The sequence below is a fragment of the Capra hircus genome, chromosome 13, assembly GCF_001704415.2.
Source record: "Capra hircus breed San Clemente chromosome 13, ASM170441v1, whole genome shotgun sequence".
Taxonomy (NCBI): domain Eukaryota; kingdom Metazoa; phylum Chordata; class Mammalia; order Artiodactyla; family Bovidae; genus Capra; species Capra hircus.
Window position 1 is genome coordinate 77,487,705 of NC_030820.1, and position 23,046 is coordinate 77,510,750.

The 23,046-nt window shown below is 54.1% G+C and overlaps 1 protein-coding gene across 3 annotated transcripts in view; it reads left to right on the forward strand.

Moving 5' to 3' along the window:
* SLC9A8 (solute carrier family 9 member A8) overlaps nucleotides 1-21,452 on the forward strand; it is a 74,499-nt gene extending 53,047 nt beyond the window's left edge. For 2 of the 3 annotated variants that reach the window (XM_018058011.1, XM_018058012.1), the window contains exons 11-16: nucleotides 4,506-4,622; nucleotides 7,333-7,415; nucleotides 10,285-10,396; nucleotides 13,271-13,491; nucleotides 15,548-15,694; nucleotides 16,623-21,452. In XM_018058011.1, coding sequence (XP_017913500.1) covers nucleotides 4,506-4,622; nucleotides 7,333-7,415; nucleotides 10,285-10,396; nucleotides 13,271-13,491; nucleotides 15,548-15,694; nucleotides 16,623-16,730 — 788 coding nt within the window. In that variant the 3' untranslated portion in view covers nucleotides 16,731-21,452. The remainder of the gene's footprint in view (nucleotides 1-4,505; nucleotides 4,623-7,332; nucleotides 7,416-10,284; nucleotides 10,397-13,270; nucleotides 13,492-15,547; nucleotides 15,695-16,622) is intronic. The other variant, XR_001919084.1, reaches the window with a different exon arrangement.

A 23,046-nucleotide genomic window follows, 5' to 3' on the forward strand; every position in this document is an offset into this window, starting at 1 on the left:
ACCCACATGGCAAGAGGGAGCTGGCTGCCAGGGAGGCCACAGGAGGTGCCAGGGAAGGCAGGGTCGGCAGCAGATGCTGAGGGACCCAGGTGGGGGGGCGGAGGGGAGCTGGACTCGGTCCAGGAAGAGCAGGAAGACGGGCTGGGCCAAAGGGGCAAAGGCCCCGACCCGCACAGGGTTCTTAGACCTGGAAATGAGTTGGGACTCTTGTTACACAGGCAGAGCTAAGTGTTGAAGGACTTTTTAAAAACCACTGTGCTAGGAGTCCATGCCGTATCTGTAATACGACCCTGTTTGTTACTTTTTAGAGATGGATAAACTCTACAGCAGCACTTGCAGTAAAAGAGCTGGCAGTCTGCACGTCCAGCTGTTACTAGTAGTTGCCTGTGGGCAGGCGGTGTGAATGGAGAGTCTGCTTTACTGTTTTACCTCTGAGTCCAGATGTTATAGTGCAGTATGTTTCTGATTGGGTCATTAGCAAAACTGGCTAGGGCTTGACTCGGCCTTAGCCTTCAAGAAGCGCAGTGTGTTTCACCCGCAGTAAAGGTCAGTGCAGTGGAAATTACACACGGAACTCTTTCAACTTCTGCCTTTTGGACTTGAATCCCTGTATTCCTCAATTACAGTCGAAGCCGTGGGTTTAACTGAGACTAGAAATGGATTTCCTCCCGCCTCCCTCTCTCCTTCCCTTCTGTGAGGCTGATCATTTGCTGCACTGCGGTCCACTTCCTTAAATGCTGCCTTCTGAAAGAAGTGAACATGTCGGGATTCTTCATTCCAGGTCATGTTTTAAGTTCTCAGGTCTTTTATCTCCAGGACAGAGACTGCTGGCATCATCTTCCCCTTCAGTATCTTTGAGCAGCTGCAGTGGGTGAGGGTTTTCTGGGTGGTGACCTCATCCAGGCTTAGAGAGGGTGTGTGAGCTGACCCTGGGGCTTTGGCACCCACTGCTGACCCTGACTCTCCGTCAGCCCCCAGAACTTGGGAGTTCCCCTGACTCCAGACTGGATTGGCATGGGTCATGCATGGCTGGCTGTCCACTCTTTTCTTGGCCAGAGAGCCCATTTCTATATGGTCCAAATTCGGCCCCCAAATGGGGTTTATCTGTTCAGAAAGTTTTAAACATTGGAGTTAGTTGCTGTCATTAAAAGTTGGACGATTTCTGGGATTTCCTGGAGGTCCAGTGGTTAGGACCCAGTGTTTTCACTGCAGGGGTGTGGGTTTCAATACCCGGTTGGAGAACTAGATCCACAGGCTGTACGGTGCAGCCCAAGAAGGAAGACGCTGGAAGGTTTCCTAAGAAGCAGATTTCTGGCATCTCTCAAAAACCAGAAGGAAAGGAAGACTGGTCGGCACTCGGCCCCCACCCACAGAGCTGTTGTCATCCCTTTGCAGATGGGCCTCTGCCTTCTCTCCACACGTGCCGCACACCCACTTACTGTTTTTATCTTTGTTTTTATTGTCTGGCCCCTGAATTAGGGTTTCCAACCCCTGGCCTAGTGCACCAGACTCATGCGGCCAGCCTGACCCCTTCTGCACTGAGCCTGTCTCCTTGTTTCCCAGGGGGCAGTGGCCTCAGTCCCAAGGGAGCTTCCACATTTCGCTGTCGGCTCTGACTTCCTGGAGCCTTGGACTTTCTGCAAAGTGAAAGTATTAGTCGCTCAGTTCAGTTCAGTCGCTCAGTCTTGTCCTACTCTTTGCCACCCCATGAACCGCAGCACGCCAGGCCTCCCTGTCCATCACCAACTGCTGGAGTCTACCCAAACCCATGTCTGTTGAGTCAGTGATGCCATCCAACCATCTCATCCTCTGTCGTCCCTTTCTCCTCCTGCCCCCAATCTTTCCCAGCATCAGGGTCTTTTCCAATGAGTCAGCTCTTCACATCAGGTGGCCAAAGTATTGGAGTTTCAGCTTCAACATCAGTCCTTCCAATGAACACCCAGAACTGATCTCCTTTAGGATGGACTGGTTGGATCTCCTTGCAGTCCAAGGGACTCTCAAGAGTCTTCTCCAATACCACAGTCCAAAAGCGTCAGTTCTTCGGCGCTCAGCTTTCTTTATAGTCCAACTCTCACATCCGTACATGACCACTGGAAAAACCATAGCCTTGACTAGACAGACCTTTGTTGGCAAAGTAATGTCTCTGCTTTTTGATATGCTGTCTAGGTTGGTCATAACTCTCCTTCCAAGAAGTAAGTGTCTTTTAATTTCATGGCTGCAGTCACCATCTGCAGTGATTTTTGAGCCCCAAAAAGTAAAGTGTCACTGTTTCCACTGTTTCCCCATCTATTAGTCGCTCAGTTGTCTCCAGCTCTACAATCCCATGGACTGTAGCTCACCAGGCTCCTCTGTCCATGGAATTCTCCAGGCAAGAATACTGGAGTGGGTAGTCATTCCCTTTTCCAGGGGATCTTCCTGATCCATGGATCAGATCCAGGTCTCCTGCACTGCAGGCAGACTCTTTACCATCTGAGCCACCAGGGAAGCCTGAGTCAGGGGCTTTCTGGAGTGGCTATTTAATGTCAGGCCTCCCGAGGGCTGTGACAACCTTTGTCTGTGGGCAGAATGACAATATGGGCAGAAGCCCACTCCTGTCACAATTTACGTGGTTGAGATTCACAGCTTACATGGTTCAGGCTCCTCTGGGGTTGATTTTTCGTTCAGGGTAAGAACCCCCAAGTCTCAGCTTTGCAGTGAATTTGCAATGAACCCTTCTTGAAGCTGGCGAGCGAAACAAAGCCCTTTGAGAGCCCAGACCAGAACCATGTAGCACTGGATTGTGCTGAAGAAAAAGAGGCCCTTGGGAGCAGCTCCACAGAACGGAAGTGAGCTGTGCCATCTGCCTCCCCAGCCCTGCGGCTCTGGGCTGTCCCTCTGTCACCTCACATTGCCTGTGGCGTCCATGGTTTGGGTGCAGAGCCAGGAAGAAGCTCTCCAGGTGGTCGCCTGCAGGAACTTACCAAGAGGAGCAGATGAATCGAGGGGATAGTCAGAGGTTTGAGGTCCTGTTTTATCTAGTGGAGCAAAGGCAGAATGGTTCCTGACTGCCAGAGGCTCGTCGCTGCTCTGAAGTCGCCTGTAAGGAAGTCTGCTGCCCTCTCCTCTCCCTTCTCCAAGCTCATCAGGTGTGGCTCATGGGCAACGTTGCTGGAATTTCCCAGCCCGGCCTCCTCTTGGAGCAAAAAGGAAAAAGCAGACAAGAATGTGCTGTTTTCCTAAAAGGGCCAGGGGATTAAATGTTCCAGCTTGTGCTATCTCTCCGGCCAGTAAATACCTTTTCGATGCCACGAAGAGTGGGGTTTTCCTATATTTTGTAAAGTATCATTTATATATCAAGCTTACCAGTTGAAACATCTCTAGTGCAGTTCCGTGTTTTTCACTTATTTTTAACTGGAAAGTTAGCTGCTAATCTGTTTCTACAAAATGGCAGAAGTGAGTTAAGTTTTTGCATGTAGACTTTGATTTGGAATTCATGTATCTTGGCAGCTTGTTTAAAGGCTTTGTAAAAATCTCAGCTTCTTTACATGAAATAAAGACCTCTTTGCTGCTGCTTCACCAAGAAAACACAGAGAGGAAACCCTGTGTTAAGTGGCTTCAGCAGTGATTAGGGCAGTGGACAAAAGCTGAAACTCACATGCTCAGAGCACAAGAAAAGTTGCAGATGCTCTCATGGAGACCATTAAAGAAAAAACACGTCACTTAGGGAAAAAAAAGAAAAACATCTTTCTTTTGATATATAAGGTTGACTCATGGTGACTGTGGGAAAACTAAAAATTACAGTGCGACAAGGACTGCCCTGGTAGTCAGTGGTTAAGAATCTGCCTTGCAGTGCGGGAGACCTGGGTTCGATCCCTGATTGGGGAAGTTACATCCCACGTGCCACTAAGCACCTGAGCCCGTGCACCGCAAGTACTGAGCCTGCATGCCTTAACTTGAGGGTCTTTGTGCCCCAACAGAAGGGCCACACGATGCACTGACGGTACTAGGGCCACAGCTAAGACCCGATGCAGCCAAATAAATACATGCTTTTTAAAAAATTAAAGTACAGCAACGTAAAAATCCACCCATTTTTGTACCCAGATTCTTATGTCCCCTTTCTGCCCCCAAGAATGATACCTGCCCCCCTTCTATCCACTGATGACGATGATGGTTCACACCTGCTCTGCCCTGGTCTCGTGAGGGGCACTTGACATGGCTTCTCTTCATTACCCTCCTAAGAGTTCCGTGGGCAGGTACTGTTAGTCCCACTGTACAGTAAACACTGAGGCTTGGGGAGGGGAAGAAACTTGACCCAAGGTCACCCAGCTGGTAATGAAGCTGCCAGAGAGCTGGGCCCGTAACATTTCTCTGGGAAGCCTCAGGTATTACTTCTTCTTTTTCTTGAAGCACCTAATGCTAGAGGCCGCGGGGACTGTAGGAAGCATGAGATGGGATTTGCGTGTCACGTGGAGGTGCCTCTCTGCTCTGCTCATGGCTGTGCGCTTCGCCCCTCTGTCCCTCTGCAGGCATCATGGCCATCCTCTTCTCCGGCATCGTGATGTCTCACTACACGCACCACAACCTGTCCCCGGTCACCCAGATCCTCATGCAGCAAACCCTGCGGACCGTGGCCTTCTTGTGCGGTGAGTTCGGCCTCTGCGGTCCCGTGGGGGCCTCCCAGAGCTGCTGTTCTTCCTTCCTCTCTTCTAGGAGTCCCTTGAGATCTTCCCTGGCAGAAGAGGCAGCAGAATCCCTCAGGGCCGGATACCGCACTCCCTTATCTTTCTTTAGTTCCTCTGGCTTTCACATTCCATAAAGAGTTCTAATATGTAACGAGTGGAACTTTTGATTCCTATAACTTTAAAACCAAAAATAATGAGAACTGCTATAATTACGAACATTTGAGACGCGTACATTTACAATATGTGAAAGTGACATTTCCAAAAATCTGTTCCTTGGAACTGAGATTGATGAGTTCAGTGAAAAAAAGACTCCATGGGGCTTCTGTGGTGGTCCAGTGGTTAAGACCCCATGCTTCCACTACACGGGACGAGGTTCGATCCCTGGTCGGGGAAGTTCCACGTGCTTCGAGGTACAGCCAAAAAATGAAAAAAAAGAGTTTGGGAAATCCTGGGGTAAATACAGTTTAACAGGGACTTCCCTAGTGGCTCAGTCCACCTTCCAGTGCAGGGGACTTGGGTGAGATCCCTGGTCGAGGAACTAAGATCTTCACGTCGCCCGGCAGCTCAGTCGATACACCGCAACTAGAGAGCTCGTGCACCGCAACTCAGGATCCTGCATGATGCAGTGAGGAGCTCACGTGCCACAGCTGAGACTTGACACAGCCAGAGAAATAAATACATAAATAAGTATTTTGAAAAAATAAAGTTTAACAAGTTTCCGAACTGTGAGACTTTCCAGCTAACATGCATTGTGAATTTCTAAGAGAGAGTTAGAGCATTTCCCAAAATGTCCCAAGCAGAGCATTTCCCAAAATGTCCCAAGCATTTAAGTCTCTTGAAGGACATGTCGGGCTGATCCTGCATTAGAGGAGGCGGTCAGGGCCACACTGACGTTTCTCTCAAGCAGTCTCAGTGCGGCACCAAACTCTGATGAAACCTGGACACCCCCCCCGCCCCCCGCCCCCACCCCCCGCCAAGTTTATACCCGGGAGTGAAGGCCCCCAAGTGACTCCCTTGCTTATCATCGTCAGCACCACCCCTGGCATTTCTATGGGCTGTCTCATATCCAAGCGGTAATTCCACACTGTCACAGGCTAGGGGTCAGGGGCAAACTGTGCAGAGACTTCATTCCACAGACAGAGAAGCTCAGGTCCAGTGGCTTGAGCACTGTCTTGTAGCTAAGAAGTGAGTCTGGAAGCTGGTCTGTCCTTTCCTAGCCCAGCGGGTATTGTTTGCACAGCACCTTTCTCGGAAAGTCATGGCCAACAACTCTGAGTCTCACCACAAAGAAATGTAAAGCAAAACATCCGTCAGATTCTATTTTGAACCCATCAGATTTTAAATTTGGTGATTCCCCACTTCTGGCATGAATGTATAGAAAATAGGCCCTGTTGATGGGCATGTACATTGTTGCCATCTTTTCAGGAGAGCCGTTTGCAGCATCAGTCAGAATTTCAGAGGCACACGTTCTTTGGACCCAGTGATTCTACCATCAGGAATTTAGCTTGTGCACAGGGGTGTTTGCAGTTGCTTTTTCTTTGGGGAAGGTCGAGGGAGGTGCGCCCAGGAGTATGGGATCCTAGTTCCCAATCAGGCATGGAACCTGAGCCCCTGCATTTGAAGCATGGAGTCAACCATGGTCTGGCAGGGAAGTCCCTGTTGTAGACTAGAATTTCTGAATACTAGAAATAAAATCAATCTAAATATCCATCACAGATTCATTTTTAACTATGACTTATCCACATAATTGTATTCATGCTACCGGAGAACAGCATTACCTAGATTGGAACGTTTTTAAATGAGCTGATTTCAAAAGGTGACCAAAATATTTGATAAGAAAAACATTCAAGCAGGAGAAGGATATGTATACTGTCCAGCTTGTAGACTTGTTCGAAAGGGATACACATTTGAAGAAGGAAAAAAAAAGACACCATTGCTAAAATGTTTTAAAACAGCCTTGATGTTTTATGATGTTCAGCTTTTAAAATAGAGTCTTTGTCTCCCTGGCTCCAGCGCTCTTCTGGAGGATGTCACAATCTAAGCAGGGAGCCTAGTGCTAGAAATTTATAAGGTGCTTTTTCTTAGGATACACAAGTGGCTGCTTGTACGGCAAGAGTAAATGTCAGCTTCTCTTGGATTTGTGGAGGGGAGCCAAGAGTTGAAACATATCTCTTCCTGCAAATCCTGCAGGGTGTAAGCCTTCTAAACTTGTGGTGGCATTAAATATGTTAAGTCAGTGGGCTTTGTCCGCTCTGGCAAAGAAGTTGACAAAGGGCCCTTTCACACTGGTCATGTGGTGTCTGCAGCCACTTTGCTCTGAATTTCTGCCAGTTTGCCGCAGTCAGGATCCTTGCTAATCACAGTGTTCAGCAAATGGACAGATTCATATATTTATCCTTGTCCCCGGGTGGGAAAGTATTTATTTGCATGGGTATTTGACAGCTGGCTCATTAAATTAAGAGATTCTGAATAGGAAGCACATGTTGCTTGTTGTGATAGAAAAAAAAATGAGAGACTCAAAGGACAAGCTTGACCAAGATTTTCCAGCAAATAAGCAAAGTGTTATACTGGATTCTGATTGACATCTGAAATGTTTGTTTGCATAACGAGCCCATCCTGTCTTGGAAGAAAATAGTTGAGGCTGAATAATCCATTCTTTGGTTTGTTTCAGAAACATGTGTGTTTGCATTTCTTGGCCTGTCCATTTTTAGTTTCCCTCACAAGTTTGAAATTTCCTTTGTCATCTGGTGCATAGTAAGTATTTTCCTTGTTTTTTATTTAATGACTTATTTGTAGATCAATAACCACATATTGTAGATTCATTTATGTAACTGTTAACTGGTCATAGTCAACAGCTACATAGACAACCTCTGTTGCAAGTTTCTTTTTGTTAAAAAATCATAAACATACAATAAATGGGAAAGGGTGAAATCAAATGAATATCCCAAGAACAGAATTTTTGCTTGGTTTTTAATTTTACGTGACCTGTTGCATTGTATAGTTGCTAAGTCGTGTCAGACTCTTTGCAACCCCACGGACTGTTAGCTTGCCAGGCTCTTCTGTCCATGGAATTTCCCAGGCAAGAACTGGAGTGGGCTGCCATTTCCTTCTCCAGGGGCTTTTTCTGAACCAGGGATCAAAGCTGGGTCTCCTGCATTGGCAGGTGATTTTTACCATCTGAGCCACCAGGGAAGCCCTGAATTGGTACAGTCTTCTTCAGAAATTATCAGTTCTTTGGGGTCTTCCCTGATAGCCCAGTGGTTAAGACTGCATGCTCCCACCGCAGGGGGCACGGGTTTGATCCCTGGTTGGGGAACTGAGATCCCACGTGCTGGGGGTGTGGGACACATGTGTGCACACATACACAAATGCCAGTTTTTAATGTTCGATGGCAAAAGCAGATTTCAGAATCGAATGTGTAATTGATTATGACCATGTAAAAGCAGTATGCCTAGAAAAAAAATCTGTAAGAAAATACACCACATATTCACAGTGGTTGGCAAACTGGGCATGATTTTCTTTTCACATTTTTTTGGATGATTGTAATGAATATACCAAATTCTTACTATGGTTGCCTTCTAATGTGTCCATTTATAAGAGTGACTTTGGACAGTTGTTCAAGGTAAAGATTCCAGGGCCCTTCCGTCCTCTGGAGATTCATCCTGAGGCATCATCATCCCCAGTGATTCTTACCATCAAGTAGACTTGGGAAAGTGTTATAACTGGACAGGAGAGGGGTGCTGGCAGCAGAAAACGAATTAAGATACGCCTTTAAGAGAGGAAAACGGAAGTTTAGTGATTTGAATTAAAATCAGATTTGGGAAACGGGAGAAAAACAAATGTTTCAGCATTTGAAAGAAAGGTCCGGCTTGCTCAGGCATCTGATGAAAGTGGCGTGGGTGGGGAGCATTCAGGCCTCTCGCCTCGTGCCCCAGGCCCCTCGCCTGTGGCCCCCTGTGTCTCTGCTCTCTCCGTGTGAACCCAGGGTCCTCCTGCTGAGTCATACTCCCGGCCCAAATTGGGTCTCTGTGTTGTCTTTTAGATCCTGTTAAGACACTTGCAAAGCACACCTTGTTGAGTTACTGTAATTCATCCTGAGTTAACTTTTATTACCAACTCCACTTAACAAGACACAGCTATTGAGAGGCAGGCCTTTTTTTTTTTCTAAATCACCGTCACCTACCATGTACAGACCATGAGGCCTTCTTCCTGTTTGGCATATGGGGAACCTGAGGCATAGAGGATAAGGATCCCGCAGAAGAAAGATGTTTTTCTTTTTGCAGTCTGGGAGCTTCTGCCTTAGTCAGCACGACCTCGTGGCTTTTGTTATTGTTATCTGTCCTCCAGACACAGGACAAGAGAACAGGAGCCCAAGTCTTTTACAGCAAGTCTGATAGCCTGTAATGTGGTCACTGGGTGGAAGAGGCCAGTTTGGTCACACCTGGAACACAGACCTGGGGGTGGAGGACTCGCCCTCAGAGGGTGAAACAGGGACATGGCGATCTCAGCCATGGGCCAGGAGGGAAAGAAAAACGAAGCGGGTGCCTGGGATGGTGACTCAGTTTCCCCCCAGCACCTGGTCAGTCTGGCCCTGCCGCCCCTGGAGGCGGCCTGTGCCACTCAGATGGAACACCTTAGGCTCACTCAGCGGTCAAGGGCTTGGGCACTGGGGACTGAGCCAGGCTTGGGGGACCTGGCTCCACCACTTCCTGCCTGTGTCAGCTTGGACCAGTCACTTCATACTTAACCTCTCTGTCTCGGTTTCCTTGTCTCTAAAACAGAGACAGTAATACCTACCTCATAAGACCTTTGGAAGGATGGAAATTGAACGAGATAATGCATATAAAATGCTTAGAACATTGTCTGGCATGTAAGTGTTAGGTGATTGGGGGCAATTAATGTTAATTTGACTTTCTAGGACACACAGTCCAAAGCACCCTCAATTCATGCTGATTAAAAGGACAAACTTAGACTCCCCATAATATAGCTTATGGCTATATTGTTCTGTTCAAGTTAGTGGTAGTGAGAACCAGGATGAAGAGAAGAAAAGATAATTAATAAGTAGTTCTAAAAAGCCACTTAGATAAGATTTGGACTTTACATAATGCTATATTTTGTTAAAATTGACCTGCCTTTGGAGATGGCTAGGATCTGGCAGGGTGTATGTGACCTCCTGTTAGAACCTACCTGCATATTCCTTGTGCTCAGTGAGCAGCATTTACGGGCATGGGTAGGCCATCTTCCCTCCTTTCCCTGAGGAGTGGGGCCCCGATGGGAGAGGCAGGAACACCTTGTCTGTCTCCCCAGAGCTAGCCCATCCCACAGCCAGGCACCTTCAGAGGAGCCAGGTGGCCCTTAAATGAATCCCTCTTGGTGTTGCTGAAGCCGTCATTGATACCTTGTTAGTCCTCTCTTTCTCACAGTAGACACATAACATCCAGAGCTTTAATCCTTGCCACACGTAGAAACTGGCATCCCCGCGTCTCTGCCCAGCACCAAGTTCATGTCTTTGATGACAAAGGGATGCTGCCTTTATCACGGGGGTGTTAGCAGGTGTGTTCACCTCGATAAGCTTGAAGAACCGGAGGTTTCCATGTAAGACTTCGTCTGTTGCTGTTGGCAGGTGCTTGTGCTGTTTGGCAGAGCCGTGAACATTTTCCCCCTCTCCTACCTCCTGAATTTCTTCCGTGATCATAAAATCACCCCGAAGATGATGTTCATCATGTGGTTCAGTGGTAAGTCCAATCTCAAGTGAGCCGTGGAGGAGACCGTGTCATTAAGGCACAAACTGGCCTTTTGGAGAGTGGACGCAGCTGTCCCCAGAGCCCTTCCAAACTGAAGGGGCCTCATCAGCCCTCAAAATCCACACAAGACCCTTCACGGGCCGCGCCCCTCTCCACAGCGCCACCAGCAGGGGAATGTGTCTGCCCCACAGACAGGGAGACCCAGATCTAAGGGCAGAGGGCTTGCTGGACGTTGAGCAGCCTGGGGGGCAGGGCCCCCACCACCCCCTGTTCCGAGGGGCCCCGAGGGGCAGGGCCGGAGTTTGCCCACCCCTCTCCACCCCCTGTTCCGAGGGGCCCCAGGGGGCAGGGCTGGAGTTTGCCCACCCCTCTCCACCCCCTGTTCCGAGGGGCAGGGCCGGGGTTTGCCCACCCCCTTGTCCCAGGGGCAGCAGCATAGCTGTGCATGGCATCGCTCTGCCTGCACGCTGTCCAGGCTGAAGGGACAAGGGGCTCAAATACTTTGAAGTTAACTTTATTATTTATGTATTTATGTTTTGACCACACTGGGTCTCTGTTGCTGCTCACGGGCTTTCTCTGGTTGCAGCGTGAGGGCTTCTCATTATGGTGGTGTCTCTTGTTGCTGAGCGCAGGCTTTAGGCCTGGCATGTAGGATCTTCCGGGACCTGGGATCAAAACTCAGGTCTCCTGCATTGGCAGGCGGATTCTTAACCACTGAACCACCCAGGAAGTCTAGGAGCTCAAAATTAAAAGGTTAAAGTTCAAACCTTTTTGTACTACAGGCTAGATTTGGATTTTTTTTTTATTCAGTCACTAAGTTCTGATAATTTATTTGACCATTTCAGCCACCATTCAGTCTCATTCCCCTTTAGTAAAGGATGGATAAATAAATCTTTGGCTCCTAAAGCACTGGATCTGTAGACACTTTTTAATTTACTTATTTCTTTGTGGGTTCAGGGTATAGCAATATGCTTTATAGGCTGTTTTCTGTCCAACAGCATATCTGTACATTTTTTGAAGATTTCTTTTTCAAAAGATCTTGTTTAAAGTATATGTGTGTGTGTGTGTGTGGAGGACATGCAGGTAGTTGTGTATTTATGTGTAGATAGTGAAGGATACTTTTTTCTTAAATCTTTTTGCCAGTGAGGGGAAAAAAAATTGTAAGGGAGTTAATTGATCCAAGGTCTTCAAAATCCCCCCATAAAAAAAATCTAAGAAATGTAAGAGGCATTGTCCAGTTATGTGAGCTCTTTGGGGGTAGGGACGCGTGGAGAGAGACCTCTAGAGGATGTGGGGGTGGTTTAAACTGGGAGGCATTCTGGTTCTAGGCATTCTGAGGCCGTCCAGACCTTCTCAGTCTGGGGCTCCTTCCTCCCCAGCCTGTGGTGGCTGAGGCTCCCCGCTTCCCCTCTTCCCTGGGCTCCTTCCTCTCCCCAGGGGTCTCCCCTCTTCCTGCACCAGCACCTCAGTTACATTGGCCCCCACAAGGACTCTGTCTCAGACCTGCCTCATCTCTTGAGCCCTCACAAGCCCACCTGTCCTGTGGTCTCAAATTGCCACCCTCCCCAAGCTGGTTCCTCTGACCCGTCCTTTCCTCTGATCCAGACCACAATGTCTACATCCTCCTTGGGTGTCATGGAGCCCTTGTGAGCTCATTGTCTGGGACTGAACCTACCTTCCTGCCCAGCCTGCTTGTTTACCAGCAGCCCCCTTTCTTCCACAGGAGACAATAACTTGTTTTATACCAGAGGTGTGGCTCCCTCGGTTTGCTGTGTGCACATGCTGTTCTGTGCCAAGGTGCTTCATCCTCAGCCACCGTCAGGGCAGGCCCTGCCACGTCTGGTTCCTTGGCCTGGCCTGGGAGGCTGCGGGGACAGGCGGGGCCGGGCTGAGCCCAGGAGCCAGACTCCTGACCACGTGCCCGGCCCACTGGGCATCCTCCGGGCCCTTCCCTGGTCAGCCACACTTTCCCTCTCCTGGGACCTGCTGCTTCCACTCCCCGTGTCTCTCTGAGATCCACCCTTTGCTCCTCTCTGCTGTGTCCCCATGTCAGGTCCAGGCTGCAGCAGCTGGCCCAGATCGCGCTGTGATGCGCCAGCCACCCATCTGGGTCAGATCCTGTCCCTGTGCTCCGCCCTCCCTCTCCTCCCCGCCCTGCTCCTTAGGGCCCTCACCCTCCCTTGAGTCCTTCTTTGGTGTCTCTGCTCCCAGTCACTGAGGGAGCTCCTGTTCCCTCTCAGGCCCCAGGAACTTTCTAGTGAGAACTTGCCATTTCTCAGCGCATTCATGCCCCAGTCCAGCCAGCAGCCTCCTGGGGACCAAAGTAGGAAATCAGGGGGAGGGTGCGGGGAGGCGCAGCATCCTCGGGCCCAGCAGGCGCTAGATGGCATCCTGGGCTGTTGCCCGTAGGGCACGGGCCCTGGGAGGACATCTTCGCAGCCCCGGGCCCTCTTCTGTGTGCCGTGAGCGTGACAGGACCAGCTCTGAGGGCTCCCTGTGGGGCTCCGATGAGGTTGCGCACACGGAGCACAGCGTCCCCCCCACCCCCCACCACAGGGAGGGCTCGTCTGTACCAGCGTGAGTGCCAGGCGGGATGAATCCCCACCACGACGCACCTGGCGGCTGGGACAGGACCCCTCACCGGGCCCCGCCGCCCGCCCACTGTGGGAAGCGGGGGCGGAGGGGAGCGTCTCCCAGGCCCCGTGTTTGTGCCCCGTCTCCTGGCTGCCCCGCGCCGCACGGGCTGAGGCTGCGCGCTCCGGTGGGTGCGGGAGAGTGTCCAAGCGGCCACAGTGCCGGGCTGGACCCAGAGCCCCCGAGAATCATGGCGCCCCCCGACCCCTTTGTCCCTTCCCTGTCGCCCAGGCCTGCGGGGCGCCATCCCCTACGCCCTGAGCCTCCACCTGGACCTGGAGCCCATGGAGAAGCGGCAGCTCATCGGCACCACCACCATTGTCATCGTGCTCTTCACCATCCTGCTGCTGGGCGGCAGCACCATGCCGCTCATCCGCCTCGTGGACATCGAGGGTGCCAAGGCGCGCCGCAGGGGCCGCAAGGACGTCAACCTCAGCAAGACCGAGAAGATGGTCAGTGCCGGGCGGGCCAGGTGGCGACGGCAGGGGTGGGAACGCGGGGGCGAGACACGCTCTCAGGGTGCACGTGCGCGCATGGCACACACACACTCGAGCTGTGTACACATCAGCTTCCCAAGCCAAGGAGGTTGGACTCAGGGTCTGAAACCTGGCTCTTTGGTGTGGGTTGTCTGCCAGCCTCATGGAAACCTTGCAGGTGGTGATGTGTAGGTTGCAGCCAGACGTGAACCCCCTCTCAGGGCCTCCCAGTAGCACCCCACCTCCACCCCCCGCCAGTAACCACCCCACCCCCTCGGCCAGGACTGGAGGGTGGTTTCAAGGTCACCAAATGACAAAATCACCTCACTCCCCAGCATTTAGTAGAGCCTCCTGTTGGGGCGTGAGAGGAGAAAGGCTCTCACAGTGGTTGGGAGGATCAGATGAGCAGGCACTCTGCCCAGGATAGGAGAGGTCCTGATTTGGGGCTGGGGGTGCTCAGGGCAAGTTGCAATGAGCCCAAGGCCCCCGGACCCCTGCTCGCCCCTGCCTCCTCCAAGCCCCTGTGCCTGGAGTCACTGAGGTGGTGTCTTTCCTGCCTGTGTTTCCCTCAGCCTGGTTGCAGAGTCCTGGTGCGGGGTTTGGGGGGAGTCGGGCCTTCCTGTACCGCCCTCTGCTCTGCACACACATTTCCAGAAATGCAGCATTTTCTAGTTCGCTTATCCCAGGCCGTCAGTAACTTGACTTAGTCATGGAAGGCACAGAAGTCCTCAGCCAGAAGATGGGGAAACGATGTGCCCACTTGTCACTTAACAAAGTCCAGTCCAGTCTGGGGGAACCTTGGCCTCCAGGCTCTGCCCAGGACCTCTACAGCCAGGGCTGTGCCCGGCAGCACCTTAAGGTGACCTCGGGCTCGTGAATGCCCCGAGCTCTCAGCAGCCCTTCGCCCCCACCCCCTCCACCACTGTCTTGTCTGCTTTTAACCAAAGCCTACGTGTAGGTTCTCAGACCTTTCAGCGGGGGTCATAATTGGTGGAGGGCTCCAGGGTCTTGCGGGTCTGGGGCGGGGGCCCAAAGAATTTGCATTTCTAACCCATTGCTAGGAACTGCAGCCGCATTTGGCCAAGCCCAGCTCAAATAGAACCAGGATGTGTGCTCAGAGGGGAAGCAGCTGTCGCGCGGGGCTTGTTTCCTGCGGTGCCTATGCTTTGCTTGGCCTGCCTCGAGCCTCCCTGATAACCTGCAGGAAGCAGGTGGTCACCATTCGTGAGCCCCACTTTGCAGATGAGAGCACTGAGGCACACAGAGACCAGAGCACAGCTGAGGTCCCACAGACTCTTAACCACACTTGCCACCGCAAGTCTTCAAGGTGGGAGTTCCTGGACCAGCCGCATCAGCGGGAGCTCATTAGAAATGCAAACTCTTGGGTCCCGTCCTAGCCCTGCTGAGTCAGGAGCTGCAGGAGGGCCTAGTGGGCGCTGTGTTCTAGGCTCCCGAAGTTCCAGGCGACTCTGGCGGTGGCCCCAGTGTGAGAAGCACTGCGCCCTCCCTCTCTCCCACCTCCTATGCCTGGGGGGCACTGTGCTTGGGGGCAAGGGTGCAAAACTGCCTTTGGTGGCCCCTGCAGAGGGTCGGTGGTCCTTCTGCGCCTCCCTCTCCAGGTCCCATCAGGATTGTTCCTTCTGCCCTCTCTCCACTTGACCAGCAAACTCCCCACAGTGGGCCACTGCAGGCAAAAAGCAACAAAAGCCACCTCCTTGTTCGGTTCACTGGTACAGAGACAGCCCAGAACGGCTCCCTGTCCTGACTGCACACGGCAAGCAGCCAGAGAACTTACAGGCTGAGCCCCAGCCCCGAGCTGCGGACTTAGTCACCATCTGACTTCCCTGGGTGTCCACCGTGTTCCTGCACACTTTCCCGCCACCCTTCGCGCTCCCAGGAGGCCCATGGCCGCTGCAGTTAGGGCTGGAGACCCAGGGACCCGGGGCGCAGGCCTGCGAGCTAGGCTGGGTGGTGTGCTGGCTTCCCAGCAGGGTCAGCTGACGCCGCCTGGGCTGCCTCCGCTCCCCCGCAGGGCAACACCGTTGAGTCGGAGCACTTGTCGGAGCTCACGGAGGAGGAGTACGAGGCCCACTACATCAGACGGCAGGACCTCAAAGGTTTCCTGTGGCTGGACGCCAAGTACCTGAACCCTTTCTTCACGCGGCGGCTGACCCAGGAGGTGGGACGCAGGCCAGGGACCGGAGCAGGGTGGGCAAGAAGGCTGGGTGTCCTCCCACTCAGCTTTTTCTCCTTCCCAGGCTTGAGGGCTGGATACGCTTGTGGGGCTGGGCATCTGCTGTCTCTCCTCTGCTGCCTTACTTAGTGCTAGTTTAATAATAATAGGCTTGTTGACAGTTCAGTTTCCCTGGATGGTAGATTTGGTATATTGACCAGCTTCCGAACCTGGCTGAGGAATCTCAGCCCTGCCGTGGCCCGAGGCTCAGGGCTCCCGCTCCATCCACCCCTCCGGGCACCACTGGCCTCTGGGTGACCGGGAGTGATGCCCGTTTGGGCCAGCTTGGGTCTGCTCTGCTGAAACGGTCATCTGCCCGTGCAGGCCGGGGCTGGGGTTGCCCCTGCGGCGGCTCCGCTCTGGTACTGAGCCCCGCCTTCCTCCTGCAGCGTCAGGGTGCCTTCAGCACGTGAGCTCTCAGTGGGAGCCAGGCGTTCTCCATGATGGCGTCATTTCCGGGAGCGCGGTGCGTGGGTGGTGGGCTGCCCCGCCAGCCCACGCGGCAGACACAGTGAGCTGTCTCACCTGATAGCCAGGGAGGCTGAGGCCCAGAGAGGTGGAGTCCCCGTCCTAGGGTCACACAGCTAGTGCGGGGCAGAGCTGAGAGCAGAGCCCAGGTGTGTCTGATTGCGGAGGCCAGGTTTTTTTTTTTAACATCTCGCCATCCTGCCGCCTCCTCCTGTTCTGAGTGAGACCCTTAACCTCCTGCCCACAGAGAAAAATCTCAGCCTGCCCTTAGTTAACACTTTGAAGTTGCCCGTGCGCCCTGCCTGCCGTCTCCTCCCACAAGGCACAAAGCAGCTGTCCCTCCCTGCCTTGCCCCTGAGCCTGACCCTGACCCACTGACAAGGGCTTGCCCCGTCTCCCGCCCCAGGACCTCCACCACGGGCGCATCCAGATGAAAACGCTGACGAACAAGTGGTATGAAGAGGTGCGCCAGGGCCCCTCGGGCTCGGAGGACGACGAGCAGGAGCTACTGTGACCGAGCGATGCCCGGGACGGACCCCCGCAAGGCGCGCGCACGGGCAGCTCTCCGCTCTTCAGGGCGGACAGAAGGAGGGTGACACCCGGGCCAGGGTCGTCCCAGCCCAGGACTCCGCAGACCCTGGGGGCCGGCCGGCTGCCCTGCAGTGCCCCCTCCCCGCTCCTTACTGGGCCTGACCGCAGACCGGAGGGCCCGCGTGCAGGTAGATCTTTGCTGCTGCTTCCGGAGCCAGGGAGCAGCCATCTGTCCGGTGAGGTGCCCGAGAGCGCGGTGCGCAGTCGCCGCCGTCCCTGGCCGCTGCTTTCATCACGGAGCCCTTCCCTGGCGGGTGGGCGTCAGGACCCACGGGGCCGCAAGCTGGCCGCCACTTGCCTGCTCCTCATCACGGTGCCGCTGGCTTCCTCAGCAGCAGTTCTCATCCAAGCGGCAGGCTCAGAACCCTCGGACCCTCGCCCACCCCTTCGTGATATTGCTTGAGCTCCGTGAGAAGGAGAAACCAAGAGGCCTTTTTTGTTTTACCTCCGACTGGCACCTCACAGGCTGTCTCCCCGGGCGGCAGGCGGCTCCCGCCTTCTCTGGGAATGCTGTGAATGTTTACACGGGAACCGGGCGGGCTCAGCCCCTGGAACCCTGTTGGAAGCTGCGGCCCTGGTTTTGGGGGTGAGTGAGCCTCTCTGCGGGGTCAGAGCGCCCTCTGGAGGGGAAACCTGGAGGCGCGGGATTTATGCGGGCCAGCAAGCAGCTGCTGTCTGAATTCAGTTTAAATTCATGCTCTTTGACGGAGCAGTGAGAGCCTAGCAGTACCTCCCTGACCTGATTCCTCATTCAGTGGTCCTTGTTTGCCCAGGCCCCTTTCCCTGGGCTCCGCCCGCAGTTCACCCGCTGCGCCGTCAGCTCATCAGCATCTCTTCTTTCCTGCTCCCTGTTCTCTGCCGTCTTGGGTCCTCCCTGCAGCCCCTCCCGGGACTCCCGTAGCCGGGAGCCGGGTACATCCGCTCCTCACCTGGACTTACTCGGCCCTTCCACGTGCTCGCTCGCTCGCTCTCACACACACACAACCGTGGTCCAGCTCCTGGGCCATCTCAAGGGGTGAGCTGCCCATCATGACCAGATGACTGGACTTACTGACTTGCCCGCGTCCACTCGCCTCACCGGCCCTTGAACATTTCTCTCTACCTGCTTGCTCTGTGCATCCCCAGGCCAACGGCAATTTCTGTATGTGGCTCAGGGTCCCAGCTGGAGCCTCGGAACTCGGCACCCCCTGGGGTGGTGTAATTCATCACGAGCCCATCCCTGGCTCTGCTGGGCACCCGGTTGGCCGGCGTGAATCTTGGGCTGGCAGCAGAGCTGTCTCCATCTTTTCCGCCCCAGGCAGGGTGGCTCAGGGTGTGAGAAGGGACGGACCTCAGGGCCTTTAAGGACTCACGTGCCCTGCGTGCAAGGCCGGACCCCTGCCTTCACCCCTTCCCTTTCCCCAAAGTATAGGTGTGAAGCCAGGCAGGCAGCCCGTGGCTTCCTTTTTGTGCATGAAAAGTAAATCTGTACTTGATTGCTAAAAGGTGATCACTTCCTTTTGTCACGTCCAACGTTAACCTCATAATTTGAGCCAAATAGGATTATTTGACTTCACCTAATCTCCCCACTGGGAGATTAATGCCAGGCTTGATTCCGGTCTCCATCATTTCCGGTTTCTTTTTAGTGGAAAACTAAAAGATCAAGCGGAGGAGACCTTTGTCCATTCGTAGGGTTGGGGGAGGGCAGCAGGGCTCAGAGACCGGATTGTCCTCTCATTCTTCAGTTCATCAGTAACTTGCTCCCCCCACCCGCCTTGAAATTCAGTCAGATCTTAAGGTGTAAGTTACATTGTAAATTCAGTAGCCTGCCAGAAAATATTTTTTGGCTGTGAGTTCATAGATGATGGAAACAGGTTCTTCTCAGTTCATTGTGCCCTTGTCACCAGGTCTCACCTGGCCTCCCAGTTTTAGCTGAGACCTGAGGAGGACACTAAGTAGAGAAGCACGGGAGGGGCTTGGTGGAAGGTGCCGGGTTTGGCTATGTGGAGGTGCTTGCCGAGGAACCTTTCCTGGTCTGGACGGCACCAGCCTGGGCCTTCCGTGAGCCTCTGCTGCCCTCTGCTGGCCGAGTCGAGGTTTTGCAGTGTGGGAGAGCAGCCCGCCAGGATGCAGGGAACCCGTGTTCCTCAGCTGCTGCCCGTTCACCTTTGCATAGGCCAGAGCCGGTGGAGAGGTTTTTCTGGCGGACTTCTTTCAGCTGTCATTGCCTGAGAATCAAAAACTGCTGTCTACCTTTACTGTTCCTGGGGCTTCCCTGGTGGCTCAGCTGGTAACGAATCCACCTGCAATGGGGGGGACCTGGGTTCGATCCCTGGGTTGGGAAGATCCGTTGGAGAAAGGAACAGGCCACCCACTCCAGTATTCTGGCCTGGAGAATTCCATGGACTGTATGTATAGTATAGTCCATGGGGTCGCAAAGAGTCAGACACAACTGAGCGACTTTGACTTTGTCTTTCCCATTCCTAATAGTTCTGTTTGGGGCAGTAAATGCCTAGAAGATTTTTTAAAGCCCAGCATAACTATAACTTCCTACCTACTTCCTTTCAGGTCCAGGCCATGGGACAGGAGATCTGTAGGACACAGAGAAGGTAATGACTTTAGAGAGAGGTGAAGGCTGCAGTGCGTGAGTGCCTCTGGGGAAGGTAGTCCGCCAGTGAGCTCTGAGGACAGGCTGTCTTGGGGAGTCCTGCAGCAGTAAGCCCACACCCGAAGGCCCCTTGAGCAGCCCTGTGGTTGTAGGACCCCTGGGAACAACCGTACTTGGAGATTTGGGGCGTGAGGCCTTCCAGGGGAAGAAGCTGGCTTTTCCTGAGCCCCCAGAGGTCAAGTTTGGGCTGGGCTGGCGCAAGGCCAGGCGGAAGGTGGCTCAGTCCCGTCATCTAGGGCTCAGACCCTCGGCCCAGGGACCGGCCAAAGGGCCCCCCACCCCCAGGCAAGCCACCTCTTCAGACTAGGGTGCTGGCAGGGCCCTGGCAGCCCCTGCCCACCCCCCGCCCCCCGTCAGGTCGGCCTCATTTGCCTGCAGACTCCTTGTGTGCAGTGGCAAGTGGAAAAATCGCTGAGTGGGGCGCCTTTTCCTTGCAGCCTGCGTCAGAGGTGGCCTCGTGGGGTCTCAGGTCCACACACCCCCAGGGGCCCACACATTTGGCAGAGCCCGAAGCGGGTAGGCCACAGTCAGGATCGTTCTGCTTTATTGAGAAGAGCCAGGGTGGGGTGGGCTGGGGGCGGTGCAAGGCACAGGCCTGGCTGAGGGTAGGTCTGGCCTTGGAGCTGGTCCCCAAGTCTGGCGTGAGGAGGACTCTCAGCAGTGACTGGCCGTCAGTTAGACTTTAAATGCCAAAAAGAGCACCTTCTCGGCTTCCCTGTTCACTGGCTCCGGGACGCAGACGTGTGTGTCTCCTGCTGGGTGGTGGGTAGGAAACCAAATCTGAAAGGTTCCCGATGGAGCAGCCAGCATCATTAAGCAGCTGTTGTACCGGGAGCCCGGTCTCCAAAGCCCCAGACAATATGTGTCAAATGGAAACACCGCAGTCAGAGTGAAGGCTGAGGAGGAACAGGCAGCTCCCTGCCGCTCAGGCTCCCGCCGTCTCTCTCACAAGTGGAGCCGGACCTGCAGGGACTTCCACCGTCTTGCCCTGTGCGACAGGCGAAGGCAGACTTTCTAATGGCCCCGGCCCACCCCACGTCACCGATGCTCACCCCAGATGACATGGTCCCTAATCCCGGCGGGAAACAGAACGCGTGGTGCTTCCTACCCAGAAGCAGGACTTCTCCCAGCTGCTCTGCGGGAGCGTCCTGGCTTCTGGGGGAGAAAGCTGAGTGGTTGGAAAACAGCCACGGGCCCCTGAGTCCTCGGGGCTGACGGGGAGCGTGCCGCTTGGTGGTTGAAAGGGAAAGGCTGCCTGCCGGCGCTGCGGGCCCATCCAAGGAGCTGGCCAGCCACACGTGAGAGCTGCTTCTCCGGGCCCAGCCCTGCTCTGTGGAGCTGAGAAGGCGCCTTACTCGCTGGGCCTCCTCGAGGTGTGTGGCTGTGTGTGTGAACGTGTGTGTTAACGTGTGTGTGCTCAACCATGTCTGATTCTTTGCCACCCCATGACTGTAGCTTCCAGGGTTCCTCTGTCCGTGGAATTTCCCACTCAAGAATACTGGAGTGGGGTGCCATTTCCTCCTCCAGGGGATCTTCCCACCCATGGATCAAACCTGCGTCTCATGAGTCTCCTACATTTGCCAGGCGGATTCTTTGCCACTGCGCCACCTGGGAATGTAGAAAGTTTTCTCCAGTACAGCTCCTGCAAAACTTGGTGTGTTCAAGGTTAATCAGAATTTTGTATTTTTTTGAGTGGTTTTCTTTGTAAAAATGAAGGATTTTCAAAGCACTCTGTTTTGCTAGGACCGTGGGGAGGCCAGCCTTGTTCCTCTGTCCTCCCCCAGGCACTCCCTGTCCTGGTCTCTGAGGAATGATTTGCTGCTCTTGGTGGGGCTGCGGGTTGGGGAGGGGGGAGTCAGAGGTGGAGGGGCCTGTGGCTGCTGCGCTGGAGCCACTGCCTCATCTCATTGGGCCCTTTAAGAGTTCAGAAGTGGATGGAAAACAGTAATGTCACTGGATGCTTCTTTAGAAATAAAGACAAAAGCTGCTGAACCTGAACCACTGTCTGTGTTTGTGTTCCATGGCTTTGCAAAGGCAGGGGTCGTGTGTCCCTAGGCCCAGCTCTGCCAATGTGGCTCGGCTCTCTAGGCCAGAGGTGGGTGCAGAACGTGGGGGGTGATGGGCAGGAGCGTGGGCTCTGGGGGCCCAATTCCTGCCTCTGTCTCTGTGGGCCTGCACCCCACAGGCCCATGAGCCTTGAGACCATCGCCCAGAGGCAGCAGCAGAGACACCGATGGTTTGCTGTGTGTGTGGGTCGCTCAGTCGTGTCCGATTCTTTGTGATCCCATGGCCTGTAGCCCACCAGGCTCCTCTTTCCATGGGATTCTCCAGGCAAGAACACTGGAGTGGGTTGCCCATCCCTTCTCCAGAAGACCTTCCCAACCCAGGGATCGAACCCAGGTCTCCCACACTGCAGGCGGATTCTTTACCCTCTGAGCCACCCGGGAAGGTGTAATGGTTTAGCAGATGGAGGGATCGTACACAAGGGGTCGATACACAAGGTGGAGCGATACCCTACCGTATGTACGGCAGCTGGTGGGCAGAACACAGCAGCGGCCTTCAGTACCCCAGGGAGGAGGCGGCTACCTTTTATAGGTGGGGGCGGGGCGGGGATTGATGTCAGGTGGGGTCAGTTACCAGGATCTGATTAAGCCCTGTAACTAAGAGAACTGGACAATTACGTGAGGGAAGCAGGGGCTGGTCGAACAGGAGATGTACCCAGAGCAAGAGAGCAACCATCTTGAGTGGCCTAAGTGTAGAGTCTCTTTGTGGGAAGGGCTCAGGCCGCGCCCAGCCTCCAGCCAGCCCACGAGTGCTTTCGCATGGATGCAAGGGACACATCCTCACCGGGGGCCCCTGGGGTTGCAGGCCAGCCGCTGGTGGGCCTTTGCCTGGCTGAAACCAGGCTCTGAGTCCACACGGCTGCAAGAGTTGGGTGGACGGTGGAGGCAATGTTTGCTCAGTGGGAAGTCTTGAGGCTCACTTTGCTTTTACCCTCTCGTACTTCCAAAAGGCATCCTAAGCTGCTTATGGTGACAGGCTGTGCGTGTGTGCTGACTCTTAGCGACACGATAGACTGTAGCCCGTCAGGCCCCTCCGTCCATGGGATGCTCCAGGCAAGGAGACTGGAGTGGGTGGCCATCTCCTTCTCCAGGGAACCTTCCCACCCTCGGGGTGGAACCTGTGCTTCCTGAGTCTCCTGCTCTGGCAGGCGGATTCTTGGCCACTGAGCCATCTGGGAAGCCTTTGGTCACAGGTGCAAACAGAAAGCACATGTGAGATAAACAGAACCAGGCGAGAGAACCTGTCCTGACTCCAGGACCAGCCTTCCGGCAGGAGGCCAGGACTGGACCTCTCGGGCCCCCTCGACCCTGCGATGCCTCCCGCTGCTACCCCACCTCTCCCTCCCCTGGCCCCAAAGGAGGCTGCGGAGAAAGCATCTATCACATGCTCGCCCCTTCCGGTTCCTGAACTGCCAGCCGTGTGGCCGATCAATGCCTGCCAGTGTCAGCGGGAAACTTGGTCGGGAGCAGGGTTGGGGGGAGCGCCCATGCCCCTCAGCTCCCGTCCCCCTGTGACAGAGACTGGGCTC